This window comes from Eulemur rufifrons, chromosome 25, assembly GCF_041146395.1.
Source record: "Eulemur rufifrons isolate Redbay chromosome 25, OSU_ERuf_1, whole genome shotgun sequence".
Classification (NCBI taxonomy): domain Eukaryota; kingdom Metazoa; phylum Chordata; class Mammalia; order Primates; family Lemuridae; genus Eulemur; species Eulemur rufifrons.
In genome coordinates this window covers 4,994,128-5,011,589 of record NC_091007.1, presented here as the reverse complement: position 1 = coordinate 5,011,589, position 17,462 = coordinate 4,994,128, and the positions used below count along the sequence as shown (strand labels likewise).

The 17,462-nt window shown below is 44.9% G+C and overlaps 1 protein-coding gene across 2 annotated transcripts in view; it reads right to left on the bottom strand.

Moving 5' to 3' along the window:
* Window positions 1-17,462, bottom strand: part of CELF2 (CUGBP Elav-like family member 2) — a 293,960-nt gene that overhangs the window by 54,803 nt on the left and 221,695 nt on the right. For both annotated transcript variants that reach the window (XM_069458926.1, XM_069458927.1), the window contains exons 5-8: window positions 17,185-17,319; window positions 8,809-8,888; window positions 4,676-4,834; window positions 942-1,005 (exon numbers count right to left, since the gene is read on the bottom strand). In XM_069458926.1, the coding sequence (XP_069315027.1) occupies window positions 942-1,005; window positions 4,676-4,834; window positions 8,809-8,888; window positions 17,185-17,319 (438 nt within the window). The remainder of the gene's footprint in view (window positions 1-941; window positions 1,006-4,675; window positions 4,835-8,808; window positions 8,889-17,184; window positions 17,320-17,462) is intronic.

Here is a 17,462-nt window from a genome sequence, read left to right as displayed (position 1 = left end):
TAAATCCGGCTTTTATGCTGCACATTCAGGTTTCGTTTCACTGATTCAGGGTGTCCTTGATTAAAACAAACTGTGCTCGATCCTAATATGCCAAAAATCTGTTCTTCTCCTTGCCCTCTCCCCCCCACCTTTTTGGAATCAAACGAGGAGAAAGCTTTCTCACCGTTCCTCACGGCAGGTTAATGGGCACCTGTGTTCTGATTTATCGCACGCGCTGCCTTCCCTGGCCCCGTGTTAGGTAAGGAAATCAGCATGGAGGTGGCGCAGTCGGAGTGACCTTTCACTAATCACCGCACCTCGGTGACTCCTGGCACCGCTCATTATAAAAAGGAATCCTTCCATGAGCCGGCTTTCAAATACAGTCACACTTTGATTTTTCTCAAGAACAAAGATTACACTTTCACATAAAGGCTTCTGACGCGCAATTCTATCAACTGGGGCACTAACGTAAAAAAAGGCACCCTGTTAATTGTCTGTCGTTATCAAGGGGCTGCAAACCGCATCAAAGATAGGCCTGCGATCCTGGCTTTCATTATGGAGGTCAGAACATTTTTATTGACTGCCTATTATTAAAATTTTAGAGGGACGTCAATCATCTTGGCTGCCCTGGATATAGGAATCTTGCTGGAAATCTCCCAGTAATCAATCCTGTTTAAAAAAACAACAGATGACTAGAGACTACAGATACACACACACGATGCAGGAATTCTCAGTCTTCGTTTGATAGCTGTTAGGCCCAGCGAAGAGTGGGTAGGAAATGCAAGAGGCAGGAGAGCCCCTTCAGGGCAGCTGATTCCAATTTTATCACCTCCACGGAAAGCTAACAGGTCTGGTCATGACCCTTCCTCCTCCTTTTTCCTTTCTCCTTTTCTTTACCCTCCGAACTGACCCAAAACTCAGACAATGGCGCAGTGGAAAGGAAAGGCAGCTTCGTGACTTACCAGCCATTTGCTGAATGCCACTGAACGCACCCAGGTTGCTGGAGGAGGTGGCCTGCTGCAGAAGCTGCCAAAGAAAGCAAAGTGCAAAGTCAGAACCAGGTGGAGATGAGGACAAAGTAGCTTCCTGTTGGAATCGGGGGCAAATTCAGTTTACTCTACATTTACAGAGGTGGCTGCCACTGCCGAGGGATGGACGGAAGGTCCCCAGAGCTGGGGCTGTAAATCCCCATTAGTGTCTGATCTCTATTAAGAAACAGCGGCACTGGGAATCTCACTAACACTGCCGCCTTCCAACAATTAATCAATTTACTCTTTTTAACAATCAGGTGTTAAATCTACTGAAACCAACATAGTGTGACTAATGGTCTCTCTCTGCCGTCTCGCAGTTACCATAACTCATCCCTGTCAATCAAGGCCCATTCCCCCATCTCCTCTACTCTCCTGCAGTTTGGCTTCCTTCATCCTTCAATAGGAGCACGTGAGTTCACTGACTCTGGGACCAACATCAAGAACATCACGACAGCCACAGACATAAATGCACCTATTCGCAAACACACAGGTACAGCCGGAACTGTACGACCCAGTCAATGGCCAGCCATTTTTAAGATGGCCTTCCCTGGCAGAGCGGAACACTGCTTGTCAAAACTTGGCATTATCTGGTGCTATGTACTTCAAAGCTATTCATTTTAAGCATATCAGTCTTTTTAAAAAGATATTCATATACCTGTGCAAAAGTCTGCATTTTCCCCTAGAGCATTCAGAACCACGTTTCTCCTGCCACGCAGCATCAGTAGGTGCCGCAAGATAAAGGCACGTGGCTTCTGTCCCCAAGTGCTCCTAGACTAGTCCCGCTCAGCTGCACTGGAGGTTTACTGAGGTGCTCTACGGAGTGCTGGGCTGGATTTACGGCTATAGTTTGTGGTGGGGGCAAGCATACAGTTTCTCCTGTGTTCAAATGTGCATGGATGCGGAAGGGCATAGATTTACTCAACTTAGTACTGAAACACTGTTACAACACTATGTGCTTAGGAAGAACAAGATGAATTCACTCCTGAAAAAGAGCTTTTAGAATGTTTTTGGAGCTCTGCAAAACATAACACTGATCCTCTGGGAAAGGACAGGTCTCTTCAGCGGAATATGAAAAACTCTACACTTGGATACGACTCAAAAAAGGGCATCTGTCAGCTGAAGCAGAAGTGTCAGGCAGTGTGGAGTATCCACGCCGATCACACCCAAGTCTAACGTGCAACGGTATCACGGGACACGGCATTAACAGGCACTAATGCCGAGATAGAGTGCACAGTGTTCACTCACGCTTGACTCCTGGGAACGTGTTAACTGGGTATTCCGTGTGCACAGGCGTGTGCCACGCACGCTCTCACACCCACACAGGGAGAGGGAGGCATGAAGAGGGCGTGGGGGAAGCTGGGGCGACGCTGTGATAGAAACATCTTAGCCAGGTTTGATGTGTTGGGCTTCCCATTCTTTTGTGTTTACAAGCCCCAAGCCCTTCCACACTTGAGTTTAAAAAAAAAAATTAAAGTAAAATTAAATTAGCTTTGGAAATAGTCTGAGGGATTAACACCTATTGGGGTAAGTGGAGACCCCTGGACGCCATTAAACCGCCACTAAGGACTGTCCCACAGATAACCGATCTCTGAGCCAGGGCAGGATCTGCAGCTCAGCACAACCGCGGGCTCCTTCAGAGAAAAGCATTTTCCAGTGAAATGCGTAGAACAAAGCAACCGAGAAAGACTCGAAGCTTTGACAGGAGAAAGCATAGCCAGAGCTTATGAAAGCATGTTTTCGTATGTGAGGCTGAGACCAGTTCCCCTAATGTCACAGAAACATGTGCCAGAGAGGTCTACGAGCCGTGGGGCACAGGAGATGTCCCCGAAGACTGCGGGTGGACATCGTTCTGGTACGCACAACTCCACCAATGGTGCATGGGCCCTCCGACAGCACCAGTGTGTGCAAACAGATTATCGTTAAGCTAGACTTTCCTTTTTTAACACAATTTTTAGATGGATAGAAAAAGACAGCAGAGCTTACACAGATTTTAGTAAGACACCTGACAAAATCTCTCATGGTATTTTTGTGGATAAGGCGGAGACATGGCCACAAAGTATGAGTCACAGTAAATGCGTCAATGCTTTTGTGAACGACACTGACGAAGACAGGAGAAGCAAAGCTGCACTGAACAGACCCCAGAGGGCACGGCAGGGTCAGGGTGGGGGAAGGACAGACGTGATCCTGGGCTCCCCACCTACACCCAGTCCTCTCAGAGGCGACAGGGCAGCTGGCTGGCACACGCACAGGTGAAATCTGTGGGCCACCAGCAGCTGTGTGACCCTGAGTAAAGTTACTTAACCTTTCTGGGCCTCCCTTTCTTCATCTGGACCACAAGCAGCAGAATCGGACCTTTCAAAGTACCAGGGAAGGCCGGGCGCGGTGGCTCACGCCTGTAATCCTAGCTCTCTGGGAGGCCGAGGTGGGCGGATCGTTTGAGCTCAGGAGTTCGAGACCAGCCTGAGCAAGAGCGAGACCCCGTCTCTACTAAAAATAGAAAGAAATTATATGGACAGCTAAAAATATATACAGAAAAAATTAGCCGGGCATGGTGGTGCATGCCTGTAGTCCCAGCTACTCGGGAGGCTGAGACAGGAGGATCGCTTGAGCTCAGGAGTTTGAGGTTGCTGTGAGCTAGGCTGACGCCACGGCACTCACTCTAGCCCGGGCAACAGAGTGAGACTCTGTCTCAAAAAACAAAAAAAAAAAAAAAAAAAAAAAGTACCAGGGAAGACACTTCACCAAACAGTACAGCTTCTGCTACAAAGCCAAGCTGATGGAGAATGTAGTTTTGAGAGGGACAGCTAAAATGTAACGCGACAGAATCAGGACACCACACGTACACACACCCTCTCTCAGAGGCTGGAATAAAGGCCCGAATTCACAGTATGGAATTACGTATGTCAAATCCAGCATTTACGCTCCAAAGCAGAAAGACGAGGCACAGGAGCGGGCTTTGCAGTGGTTTAAGTCACAACTCAGGAGCGTGCTCTGCCTTCCAGCCCCCGCCTCACAGGGGTGACTGTAGTGCCACTCTGAAGCCACCACGGGCTGTTGTCGTCGAGGCCATGCTAGGGCTCACTACTCTGTCCTGTTTAGACCTTACTGGGGGACTTGTTTTGCATTCTGCACACTGTACCTCAGTAACGACACTGGCCAAGGGGTAGCACAAAGGAACAAGAAAGTGAAAGTTGAGAAACCACGAAATGTAAAGGATGGTTGAAAGAACTGGGTCTGTTTGGGCTGAAATAGGATCTAGTTTCATTGGTTTCAAACAGATGAAGTAAGGAACACTTGATCTCGTCAACACAGTGCCAATGCGAAGACCCAGGATCACAGAATGAAAGTTGCAGGAGATTTTGGCCTCGGTCCTGGTGGGCCAGGTGCTAACCCGCCGGGCAGCGAGCTCTAGAGCCCCGGGGGCCCAGCATCCCCGGACTCCAATCCTGGGCGTAAGTGTGGCCCGCGGGACTCTGCCCTGCCTCCATCGGGCAAGAATTAAATTGGTCCCATTCTTATGCTAATCAGTTTAAGCTGCAAAAGTATTCTGCATAAAGGCTAATTTCAAAAACTTCCTGAGACTCAAAATGCAGGGAAGAGGAGATTTCTGGCGCGCTCAGGGGCACGAGGGCCACGCACCGCCGCGGCCTGCCTCCCGCACTTACCGCCAGGTACTGCGGGGTCAGTCCGCCCAGACCCGTCAGGTTCCCCCAGGTGGCAGTGTTGAGCTGCTGCATCTGCTGTGCCAGCTGCTGCTGGAGGCGCCTTTGCTCTTTGTCCTTCTGAGTGTCCGCAAACTTCACCACGATCGGTGAAGAGCAGCCCTGTGGTCAGACACAGCGGAAAGCGGAGAGGGGGTTACAGGCTGCTCGGATCCCCGCGGGGCGCTCAGTCTGCACGGGGCCTGCCTCCCGCAACTGCCTCGGCACACACGGCATGGGCGGAAACGGTGTAAAAACGGTTTGATATTCCTTCTTCTCTCAACAGTCCCACCGACAGCAACTTCCAGAGACTGTCACTGGTTTCTTTGGGGGAATCGGGTGGTCGGTGGGGCCATTTGCTTTCTGGCTCTGGTTAATAAACTGCCTTGTCCTCCTCTCTCCACGAGCCTCCCTCCGACCTCCCAGGGCCCCCTCTGAGACAACAGACCACAAGCACAGCCTTTCATTAAGCTTGGGGCTCGCTGGTCGTAAAGACAGACTCGTCTCTGCGTGTTTGCACAGGTGAGCGGACGACAAAAGGGCGAGACTGTAACGGGAATGAAAACGTCTCCCATTATTTCATTTATTTATTTTTTTACTCGTTCCAATTTTCAGTTAGGTATTTTTGGACTGTGGAACTGTGGGAATCTTATGCATCCAGCAACAAAAGGGACGAGCTGGCTTCATTGTACTAACGTGGCGGAAGGAAGGAGATCGTCAGAGAACACCAGCGTTGACCCAAGTCACTGTTCACGTGTTTCCGGAAAGGTCTCTCTCCTTCCTTCCACGTCACGTCTACTCTGCCTGCAGTTCCCGGAGCTACTGCAAACCCCAAGAAACCAGAAACACGTTCTAGTCACAGGGGATCGATCTTAAATGGCAGGAGGAGGATCTACTTGGCTTCTCCCCCTAATGAACCTCACCATTCCAGCAGCTTCTTTCAGTTTTAATTTCCTTTAGAAGGCAGGGAATAGGGGTAGTGAGAAGGAAATGGCCAAAGGCCATGTAACAGGGAGACTTCACTTCTGCGGAAGATAAAATCGTCAGGGGGAGAGAGTAACGGCCTACACCTCAAGCATGAAGACCTCCTTCCAAAGAACCTTCCAGGCAGGTGTCCCTTGGCCAGTCTCGGAAGACTGCGCCCCTCCCACACTGCATCGCAGTTAAAGCTACTCAGTTTTGCTGAGGTAAAAAGAAATGATGCTACCCAAGTGATTAAATAAAAACTTTTACTGGAGCTCAGCATGGTAACAGACCTCTCTCCCCCCTCTCAGAAATGTTACATTCCTATTTAAATGAGCCTTTCCCTTCTGCTGCCTTTGGGTCATTTTTCTTTCTTCTAAAAAACAAACTTGCATTTTTTTCCCCCTTATCACTGTGGGTAGTTATTGCGGATACAGCTATGAATCCATGAGGTTATCAGGTCTGTTAATTAAAAAAAAAAAAGTGAGAAAAATGAGAGGACTGTTTCAGGGCTCGATTTCCAGCCTATGGGTCTTCGGCCACAGCAGGCAGAGTCATGAGGTCTTACATGCCAGTCAACTGCATAAAAGTAATATTTCCATCATTTAAAAAAATCTATAATTCATTTTTCTTTATCTGCTCCACATTTCGGCACTTCAACACTTTGAGGAAAGCAAAACACTCTGAGGACAAAAATGATTTAGAGAAGGGGTTCTGTGTGAAAAGGCATTATAGTTGCGTCAAATTTGTTCCGTAACAAATTATAGCATCTCCTCCTCACAGTACGTTTATTGTTTTTTTTTCTTCCTTAAACACTAAAAAATGATACAAAAGCAGAAAGTTAGGCCACTGATGATGGCTTTAAAAAGACTCGTGTAAACCATGAAAGAGCCAACAGGCTGGGGAGAGTGTGAGGGGGACTGAAGAAATAGAAGCACAATCTAAAGCTGTTTTCAAGACCTTGTTCTTTTAATATTCACATCCTTTTGAGTAAGATGATACATCTTGGTTAAAGATGTATGCCAGAGTCCTGAAAATAATGTAATTAGTTAAAAAAAAAAACAAAAAAACAAACAACTTCAGTTATACAACTATGTAACTGCATAATATATGACCTATTTAAATGTCCGTTTTCTTGAAGAAATTTCTTCTTCTGAGGGCCCCTTGTTTGTTTAAGCATGGATGTCCGGTTTTAAAAACAAGCACACCAAATTCTATTTTCTCATAAGAGAGATATGTATAAAGGGTCAAGGGTGTCTAAAATACACCCCATTGCTCTAAACAAATTCTTCCCATTGTGAGATCCTATTTCTTCCCTGGTTTTGGGTCACGCCCAGCTCTGCTTTAGGGTCTTGAACGCTACTTCTACAGTGACACAGGACAACAGGGGCTCCGTAAGCTTTCTCTGGGGCCCTGTGATCACTACTCGGGGGGCTCCGATGGGGATGGCAATGTTTCTGACAGAGTTGAGAGAATTTAGGTTAAAAAATTATCTAAAGGGAGACCAATATGGGGACAAATCACTGAAGTACGGAAATAAAAATAATTAAGAATGAAACACATACATGGAGGATAAATACAGGTAAAGACTTTTTTGTTTTCCCTAATAGCACTTCCATTGTCATCTCCAGGCTGAGATGTGGCTGGAAATCCATAATAACGGGGCAGCCTAAGTGAAGAGAAAGGGGGACCCAAAACATTATCACATACGTCACGGTGTGTTTTACGAGACTAGATTTCCTAGGTATTGTAAATCCTGCTAGTTATTTCCTATTGTGGCCGACTTTCACCTGAGCTTGCCTTCAGGTAGGGGGGTGTGAGTGTCTTAAAAATGCATTGCACTGAAAGGAAAACACATTGATTATATAAGATATGTTAGGAATATCAAAGTCAAAATGAATGTTCAAAAAAGACAATAGGCTTTGCAATGCTGATATCACAACTCAGAAAAGTACAGTAAACACTGAATGACAATGCCATGCACACTCCTTCCCCCCCTTTGCACCCACCTTTTGGATTCACTATAAAAAAAGTTGCCCACAAAACATGACGCAGAATGATCACTTAGCTCCCAGCATGCTTTGGGAGAGGCAGCATTGCAAAAAACAAACAAAAACAAACGAACAAAAAAAAAAAAAATAAAACCCCAACGAAATGGGGCCAAAAGAGAAGCTCAATCCATAAAAAGTTTTTTTGTACATTAAATAAAATTGAAAAAATTTTTAAAAAAATATGAAAACATAGCTTCAGTAACACCACAAGGCCACCTCCAGAAAAGTTCACCCATACACAAAGATACAGTGTACACAATACAGCAGAACATGCACTCCCAGATGGTTCTATCAGACAATACAGAAGAAGTAACGGCATATCACTCTTGGAAAGCTTTTGTGCAAAATTCTGAAAGGCCATGACCCAAATCACAGACTGTAAGTACAGAGCCATTTATCTACGTTTGTGGGTGGACACCCACACCAGTGTGTTTATCTTCCCCTAAAGCTACTATCTCTCATTAGGAGACCGAATTTGAGCCTTTATGTTTCTTTGTCATTGCTCATTTATTTTAGCAAGGAGACAAATCTCATTTTTCAGGGGACTCTCATAAATTAGCATTTTCACTGTTAAATGAAGTGGGAGAAGTAGGAACTTTCTCCAGCATTCATGACGCAGAAACGCAATTCTGTTTCATTATAAGTAACTTGGCCCCACATAACAAGAAGAACCTTGTGACTCAGTGCAGGACAAGCTGCAGTTTGGGGCGGGGGCTGTTACTGTTTCATCCGTACCAACGCTGGGCGGGGGGATGTATTCGATCCTTTAGGTCCAGAATGACACTTTGCTTAAAGTGCATCATGACTTTACATCTCTGGACCTGTGCTGCTGCAATAAAAGGCTCCAAAAATAACTGTAGAGCAAGTGGAAGCTTTTACTAAATGCATTTCAAGTCATTAGGGGAAAAATGCAGAGAGAAAGAGAGAGAAAGAGAATGAGAATGAATATGAATGAATGAAAATCGAGATGGTGAAAGTTTAAATCTGTGATTGTCATGTGAACAATCCACACAGGAGAGAATTGCTTTACCATTCCCCATCATTTGCACAAAGAAAACAAAGAAAGGGCAGATGATACAGTACCTCCATGGTCTGAGACTGATGCATGGCTTTGATTGCATTCTGTGCCATTGCCCTTGTAGAAAATGTGACAAACGCACAGCCTGTGGGAAACAAGGGGACAGGGAGCAGGAAAGACAAAAAACAACAAGACAAAAGGGTTGGACGCTTGTTAAACCAACACAGTCTACGAGAACTGCCACAAGACGACACTGTTCTCAGTAGTACATAAAAATAAACAACTTCTCTCTTTGGTTTTATCTTATTTTGCTTTTTATTCACAGTGCTGACTTGCTAATCTGACCAAAGCAGAAAGATTTATTTATTTATTAGTTTTATTTATTTTTTAATGGAAACTAGGGGAGGAAGTTGGGTACTGTTTTTAGCCACAGGGTTTGAAATTAGCAAGATCTAGTTTGCATTTTCTAAAATAAAAAGTTGCTATTTTTCCATTTTTTCCTTGGCCTGTGATCTTTACTGAGGGCATCCACACATCAGGGCTTTGTATTTCAAATTTTACCTTTGACTTTTTTTTTTTTTTTAAGAAGCAAATAAGAAAATTCTCATACCAAGGGCAAATTAGCAAATAAATTTCAAGAGCTCAAAATGTCAGCAAATAAATATATCTGCTCCCTTCTGGGTAGTTCAAAAAATATATAGGTGTAGAAATATAAACTGATGCTATTCAAATTCAAACAAATATACAAAATCTGTTACAAGCTGTTTAGTAATTATTAACAAAACAAATGCTCTATGACTCTAAGAATATTCAACAGTGCATATACAGTAAACTTTAAAATTTTGTATTGGAATTTTTAATTGCATCAAAACCTTCATGACTTTCGAAAGCTGTGCATTTCTGAAATGTATCAGAGATTTCACCTGAAGTCTGACATACACAAGACAATGTACATTTCTCTGAATGTCCACTGTGAGATCTGTAAAACGTTCCATGCCTATTTTTCCTTGTGCTGCAAACTAACCAGACTCTGCACTGCTTGTTCCTGGTTCTTGTACCAGCGCTGGCCACCATGCAGGTCATCGCTCCAACTACATGGCTCATTGAGCTTTCCACTAATAAAAACACTGCCTTCTCAGATTTACATTTTATTCATCATGCACCCTTGGGCTTCTCAGAGAAAAAGACTGTGAAATTAATGCAGATTCAGGCTGATTTTATAATAATACCACAGCACAGTAAAAGCTTAGCTAAAGCAACACAGACTTATTTCACTTATGATCTCTAATGACTTCAAAAGTGCATTGATTTTCGGCTTCTTTAGCCGTGCACAGTATGAACTTAGGTATCAGAGAATAATTCAGTGTTCCACTCAATTTCCTCAAAACATTATTATTATTACTACTTAAAAGATTTCCAAATGAAGCAGATCTAAACACTGAGAGGCTGAGGCCTATTGTCATTTCGGAGTGAAGGCATGAAAGCAGAATTCTGGCATCAACAATGTAAGATTGTTGCCCCTGTGGCCAATAAGCAAAATAGAACATTCTACATTCAAACAACCAGCAGATTGTTTGGTTTACGCAAATCAATTTGTGAGCCATGAAATCTATTTCCTTCTTTTGCTCTGCATGGGCACCTGGTGAGATTATCAAGTCAATCCTGCAGTGGCACCTTTTAATCAAACAGCAATAAGAGAAAGCAAGGCCTGCCCATCACCCCCAAAGCACAACGACATCCAGTCATGAAAATAAGTCAATGCATTTTTTTTTTTTTTGCATCATGCTGTAATTTTTAATACACAGAAACTCTCAGTACATGGGAAATTCATCTTACATTCACCTCTTGGTTAAGATGGTCTTAAGAAGCCTGCATGAAGTCCGGCTCGCTAGGAATGCAGAGCAGGTTCATACGGTTCTCTGATAGCATGGCAGCTGATGCAGCTTGCTATTTAAACACGCTACCTGCACCTAGACTGACTGCAGCTTCTGTCATCAATAAAAGCAATTCTGTGGCCTTCTATAAGGCATCCAGACGATGTGTGTAACAGAGTGTGAGACAGATGACAGTACCTCTACTGGCTTCCATATTGATGCTGAGCTCTAAGATGATAAGAGTCCAAATTTACCATCTGCTTCAAGGTAACATCTCTTCAGAAGCATCATGATCATCACCGACATTATTAACAGAGGAAATAATGCTATGAGGTTTTAATTTTTCTACTTCTTGGAACTCCAGTGGAGAAGAAAAGCAAATCTGGAGATATATTTGAAACCATGCGAAGCCTGGACTAATTCTGCTTGTAAATCGTCGAGAAGATTGTTGCATTCATTCCATTTGCTCTTACTATTCAGGAACATGTGCCAAATTGACAGTTTCCAAATGGAGGTGAAGAATGCATAAAAAACATGTAAAATGTCACCACGAATCCGTAAGGCACAGTTTATGCATTTACCACAATTTCATACAAGCAGAACTTGGGTCAGTAACTTAGTGATGAGAAAGATGCAGCAATTAACAGGTCTCAGAAGTATTAGCAATAGAACAATACAATTACATTTCTATAAACTCGAACCAGTGCCCTTTCCTCTACGAAACCTGCAATTAAAAACTCGACTGATGCTTCTAATTATGCAATTCTTACCCCATCCAAAAAACTGATCTGACAAATCTGATGACTTCTTTAACCTTTTAATCCTATTGGCAGTGGTGCAGTAAGGGGGAAGCGGTCTCCTTAGGGGATTCTGTCAAGTTCTGTACTGTGTACTGTGGTTCAGTTACTTAAGAGAAAAAAATTACTGTGTCATTTATCAAGTGGGAGTGTATGCTGAAAAATGTCACTCTCTGTGCCACTCTGGGGGAAGTTAAGCAACTTCAGAACCAAATGTTTCTTGGAATGGTACCTTGTTAACCTTTGCGATTTCTCTAAAACAGGAGCTCATTATAAGTCCTATGGAGAGATTTTCATTTTCTTCTTATCACCACAGAAAACATACTGGTGGCTTTAGGATTAGGCCCTGAAATCTGTGGCTTTTTACTAACACAGGATCGTAAATGCCCCTGACGTTAAGACTGGCCGCTAGCTTTTTCTCTCAAGCCAACTAGAAGGCTGTCCACTGGACAAAAAAAATTTAGGTTGCGGCTGTCCGTCTCTCCTACTAAAAGTGAGCTTTTGGGTGCAGTAGAGTTCATTGGGTCTGGAAAGGACAATGGCTCCGATCTTCCAGGGTCAGGCCTTAGCTATTCTAGACTGTCTCAGCCATCAGTTTTCTGGCTACTGACCAAAAAGCTGGAGAAACTAGGCTGGGGGAAAAAAAAGGATACAGGTGTCCAAAAAATAAAGGTGCCTATTTCTCTTTTGCCGGGGAGGGGTTTTAGTTAAGACAGCATGTATATTACTCTCTTAAAACCTCCAAACATATAAAATAGGAAAAAAAAAAATCCATCTGTAAATGTGGCCAATCTGTAATTTACCTTTGCAATTATTTATTATCTCCACTTTCAGGATGTCAGATTGCTAATAGAAATGAAAGGAGCTGGATTCCTCTTATTTCAGTGAGGTTGCCTTCTTGCTGCTAAAACAGATAAATGATTGACTGGGGAAAAGTTTCTCAAAGTAATTTCCTCCTACAGACACGATCTAAGGAAAGCACGTGGCCCTGCCACAGAGATTTTTGGAACACATCTATTATGCTTGTCATTTCAACTTAAAGGATATCTTAACTCAGGTGTTAAACCTTATTTCTCAGCTGCAAGGAAATTTTGAGATAACGAGATGAATTCTTGCTCTGCACACCCCCCTACTCCCCCCCCCCCCAAGAAAAAGTGCAGGCGCTTTTAAAAGCACGAACAATGCCAGGCCCTTTTGCTTTTCTGTTACTTTTTTTTCTGAAAGAGGTACAGGAGCCTGCTATATTTCAACTGAAAGCAGCATAACTTAAAATAACTTGTGCAGCATGAAGGAGCGTCTGACCTACGGAAAACTTGTTTATAAATTCCTAGTTAGCCAAAGAAAGATCTTAGTGCAGCCAGTTTTCTTTGCTGTATCTTTTTAGCAGTGGCGGGATTTGATTTATTAAATATATGCTACCAGTCTACGATTGGGGCATAAAAATTATTATAATACTCTCAGGCACCATCCCTGATGTTGGGCTAATTTATTTAAAATTGGCAGGGAAACATCATTCACTTTTGACATTTGAGGCTTGGTTCAGATTAGGACCTACTTAATAGGTGGCAAAATCTCATCGCTGAGATGAGACTGGAAGACAGTACTGAGAACAGGAGGGCAAAATACAGTCAGTAATCCAGGGGCTGTGTGATAACAGTTTCCACATTATCTGCTTGTTTAGGGACTGTGTAGGCAGAGCTAAAATGTGATCAAAACTGAGCCCTCCCTGCGTACATGTGTTAACAGTCAAAAGCCTCATCCCCATATCCTGATCAGATATGACAAAAACAAATGAGGATTTAATGGCTAAATCCAGTCCGTGCTCTCCAAAATCCCTGAAAATATTGCCAATTCATTTGTCAAGGGTTTTGGCACGGGAATGTTGGAACACCATAAACACAGCTGGAATATTCTTAAGCAAGCAGAAAGTTACCTTAAATGGCAGTGAAGATCTGACTCCAGTGTGTGGGGAAGAAAAATGAAATAAACTTCCTCACTGTGTCCAGATCACAGACACTCCACCGCCCTGGGGCCGAAAACCCCGTCAGCTGTCCCTAGAGAGCCCATTCTGACTGTGGGACGACAGGAGAGAATGTGTGTATGTGAGGAAATCTACATGCTAAGGTGACGCAGTCAAGTAAGTACACTGGGCTTAGAAGCCGCAAGCTCTGCTTCTCAGAGCAAACACCTCATTTGAATGGCCAGGTGTGGGCTCGCGGTGCATCGAATACAGCAGGCACCAGGGGCTGAGCGGCTGCTGCACAACACTCCTTGTATCATCACGTTGCTCAAAAGCATCTCAGACCACGTTTTCCACATTAGAGAAGATGGCAGAGTGAGTAACCGGCCCCAAGGAGGGAAACGCGTAGTTAGACGTGAGCATCCTGCCTCCAGTGAGGACAAACAGGAGTGTGCGTTGAGCAGCTTCAGGTGCTTGGTAGGTGCCTGGTGCTCTCCATGTAGAGAGTCATGACACCTTCCCGAGGGAGTCTGTCCAGGAACACAGGCTGGTGTTGTGAGTAATGATGCGACTTGAAAAATATGTTTTCTTGCCAACAGGTAGATCTTGACTTTTGAGAGAAAGACCATGATTCTAACCGAAAGCGCAGCGAGGTCTGATCGGCACCGCCGTGGGGCCCGCCAGCCCTGGCAGGGCACCGCTAATGCAGGCGGGGGACTGAGTCAAGGAGCCTTCTGGAGAGGAACTAAAACTACTGATCTGGCAGACAGGAAGTGGCACTAGAAACCCGTGGGGGAGCCAGCTCGACTGGCCGCCTCCTTTGTCTTCATTCTTGTAGGTGAACCGGGCAAGGGCAGGAAGAGAAAAACTGAACCACTCAAATGCACCTCTCCCTCATAATCCAATAGTTTGATTAAAAAACTTTCTTACTGAACAGTTCATACCCTGATTTTTGTATTAGAAGGCACTGTTCAGAGCAGCCGAGCCTTCGTTTCACTTAATTTTTATTTATTTTTCAAATAGCTGAGCCAGCAATAGCCACTGAGAAGGGAAATGCTCTATCTGCAGTGCCACTAATGGGAGACGTTTATTTATATTTGATTGAAAAATGTAATACTTTAATAAAAGCAAAATAGTAGCATGAAAGAATTGTTCTTTTAACAAACGCACTGATTCGGGCGGAGGCCCCTGCAGCCAGGAGTCCCTGGGTCCTGCTAATTGAAAAACGTACCACTGTCTGTCTTCATATTTCAGAACAAATGGTTATAAATGAGTGTTTTCTTTTCTTGCAATAGGGAATTCTCATCAGTTCTCCAGAAATTACTTTTCTGTTGGGGGGAAAAAAAGGTGGGGAGGGAGGAGCATTCTCCTTTTCACACTGAGCCAGCACTGGCATAAAATATTGAGGAGGGGGCTCCCATAACTTGTTTCAGGAACAGGCTGCGTGTGGTGTCAAGTGTGGTTAATCAACTAAATGGCAGATCAAATTAGCCAAGTTCTCTTGTTTAAGTGCTGTGTGTCCCGCTCTTTCCCATGGAAGTTCTAGCTGCTGTAGGATGTGATCTGCAGAAATAACCAGTGTGTGCTCAGGCAGCCCTGGACGCCGCAGTCTGCACTGAGGTGCATTCCTGTCCCCACCGGACAGAAGGGGGAAGTGAGACGGACAGCCACTTCGCAAGCCGGCCAGGCCAGAGACCATGCCAGCATTCATACCTCGCACTCCAGGTCTCTGCGCGGCCCCGTGCAGCTGGTATGCTCACACAAAACGCTACCACATGGCTAACTGGTGACTCCCTGCGAGATAAGCAGGGCGGGTATCTTACCTGCTGTCATTTACGAATGGGGAAACTGAGGTGTGGAGGTAGGAAAATGAAGTGACTACGGTTACTAAGATTAGGTTTCATTTCATCTCCGAGTTCCGGGTTCACTGACCTCTAAGCCACTGTAAATTTCCCTGTGATTAATTTAAGCGCTTTTCTTTAGTCTTTTCTCGGGGCTGTACCTTAGGGAATGCAAAATGCAGTGACAACACTGCAGTGTGACTGAGAATAACAACGGGAGATAATAGGGATTCTAATTACTCAGCTGGCAGCAGAAAAGGGATTACAAAAACATCATCATGTCTTTGGACATGTTGGGCTCTTCATTTAGCCACACTGCCTTTTCCCACGCTCTTCTCTCTCCCGGCTCGCCTTGCCTGCATGGCCATCCGGGCATCACGGCTGCAGGAAAACCAGATGACTGGGAGTGGCCGCACGCTCTCCTGGCTTGAACTGCCAGGACGGCCCTCCTAGGATCCTCCTGCAGGTGAAGCTGTGAGGAACCAGAGGTCGTGCAGTCTAACGCTGGACCGTCGGGCTCGACCCCGATGCGCCCCAGCCCCCAGTCTGCTATTCAGGGGTCACACTCAGTATCACGTCTCCGTCAGTGTTTAGAGAATCACACCTTCTCAGTGAGTGTTACATAACGAGAATTGTGGAACTGTTAGAGAATGCATGAAGTGTGATTTCCATGCCACCCTCCCTGTTCTTTTCTTCTTCTTCTTTTTTTTTTTTAAACCACCTTCAGAAGAAAATACAGGAATCAAAGCTTGGCATTGTTCCACCTCCTGCTGGTTTTCCTAGACTACCTCCATTTTGGGGTTCTGGGGGCGGCTGTAGGTGGAACTTTTGTTCTCTGGGCCTTCAATTCTAACAGCTGACATTGTGAAGCTCCATGTCTAAAAATCAAAAAAACAAATCTTCTTCCTCCCATGGTGCTGAAATTAGGTCAAACGAGTGAGAGGGGTGAGAATTACTGCTTTGATACTTAGGACCCAATCTTTCAACATGTGGTTTAGGGAGTCAGTGTTGGCCCAGAACCAGAGATTGAGAATGAAACTAAGTTTCTAACTAGCCCCCTATAAACTGCACTGCTAACTACAGTAATAACAGAAGGAAAACCTCTTCATGTTGCAAAAATATGTATTTCTTATAAGAACTGGAAAATGTGTTTTACACGTACACTTGCACCTTGGATGGCTTCGGGGAGCTGCAGCCAGACACTGTTAACACTCAGCATCAACCTTTCTGAGTGGTTTAAGGAAGGAGGCGTGTGGCATTGTCACAGGGGAGGCAAACGTGGACAGAGAACAGTTATTTCCAACTCTTGTGTCGCTGCTTGCAGAAATACTGGTTTTCATCAAGGTTCTGAGCTGCACCTTTTGCATCTATCATGGTGGCAAATAAGAACCTACAATCTTCTTCAGGACGAGGTCATTTTCTGTCACTTAAAGAACTCCCTGGGCTCGGGATGCCAGGAGTTTCGCTCTTTGAAATAAAACTCGAGTACCCCGAGGCAGGCCCAGCTACTGTGAGTCTGTGTGTGCTCTGTGCTGCCTGTGGACATTGACACTCTCTTCTCGGCCTCTGTCACCGAGAAGAGGACACACTCTTAACGCTTCCTTCAGGCCTGGTCAGAAAGCCAGAACACTGAGATGGGAACAACAGATATCCCTTCTCATCCTCCACTTCTCCTCCTTGCCCCCCCAAATCGGCTTCCATCTGAGATGAAAAGGGATGTGCCCGGTAAGGCAGCCTGTCTGCTTTCCGTGTGACAGTGACAATCTGAGCTAATATGTTGGCACTAAGACCTTCTCAACTTGAGAAATAAAAGGTGATCATTTCAGCTACGGTGAAAAGTTCAAGTTTATCCCAGGGGACGTATTACAGGGTGACCTCTTGCTGCACGCAGTGCCTACATCTACCTGGACTGCGACACAGAGCTCCAATCAGCACTCAAGGAGAGAGACTTTCTGGACGGCACACTCACCTCGACTCAGCCCGTCGGGCCCCCGGAGGATCCGGCATTCTTCTATCTGGCCGAACGGAGAGAACATCACCCTGATATCATTCTCATTACACTTCTTCGAAACCATTCCTATGAACAATTTTCTGTCTTCCACGGCTAGGAGATAAAAATAATGAATGAGCAGAGGCCATGTTATCTTTTTTCTTGTAATCAATGCTTCATTACCCCATCAAAACAGGTCCCAGCCATGTGAGACCGAGACTCACTCCCAGCTCGCCCTCCCCCTGCCTCACGCCCGG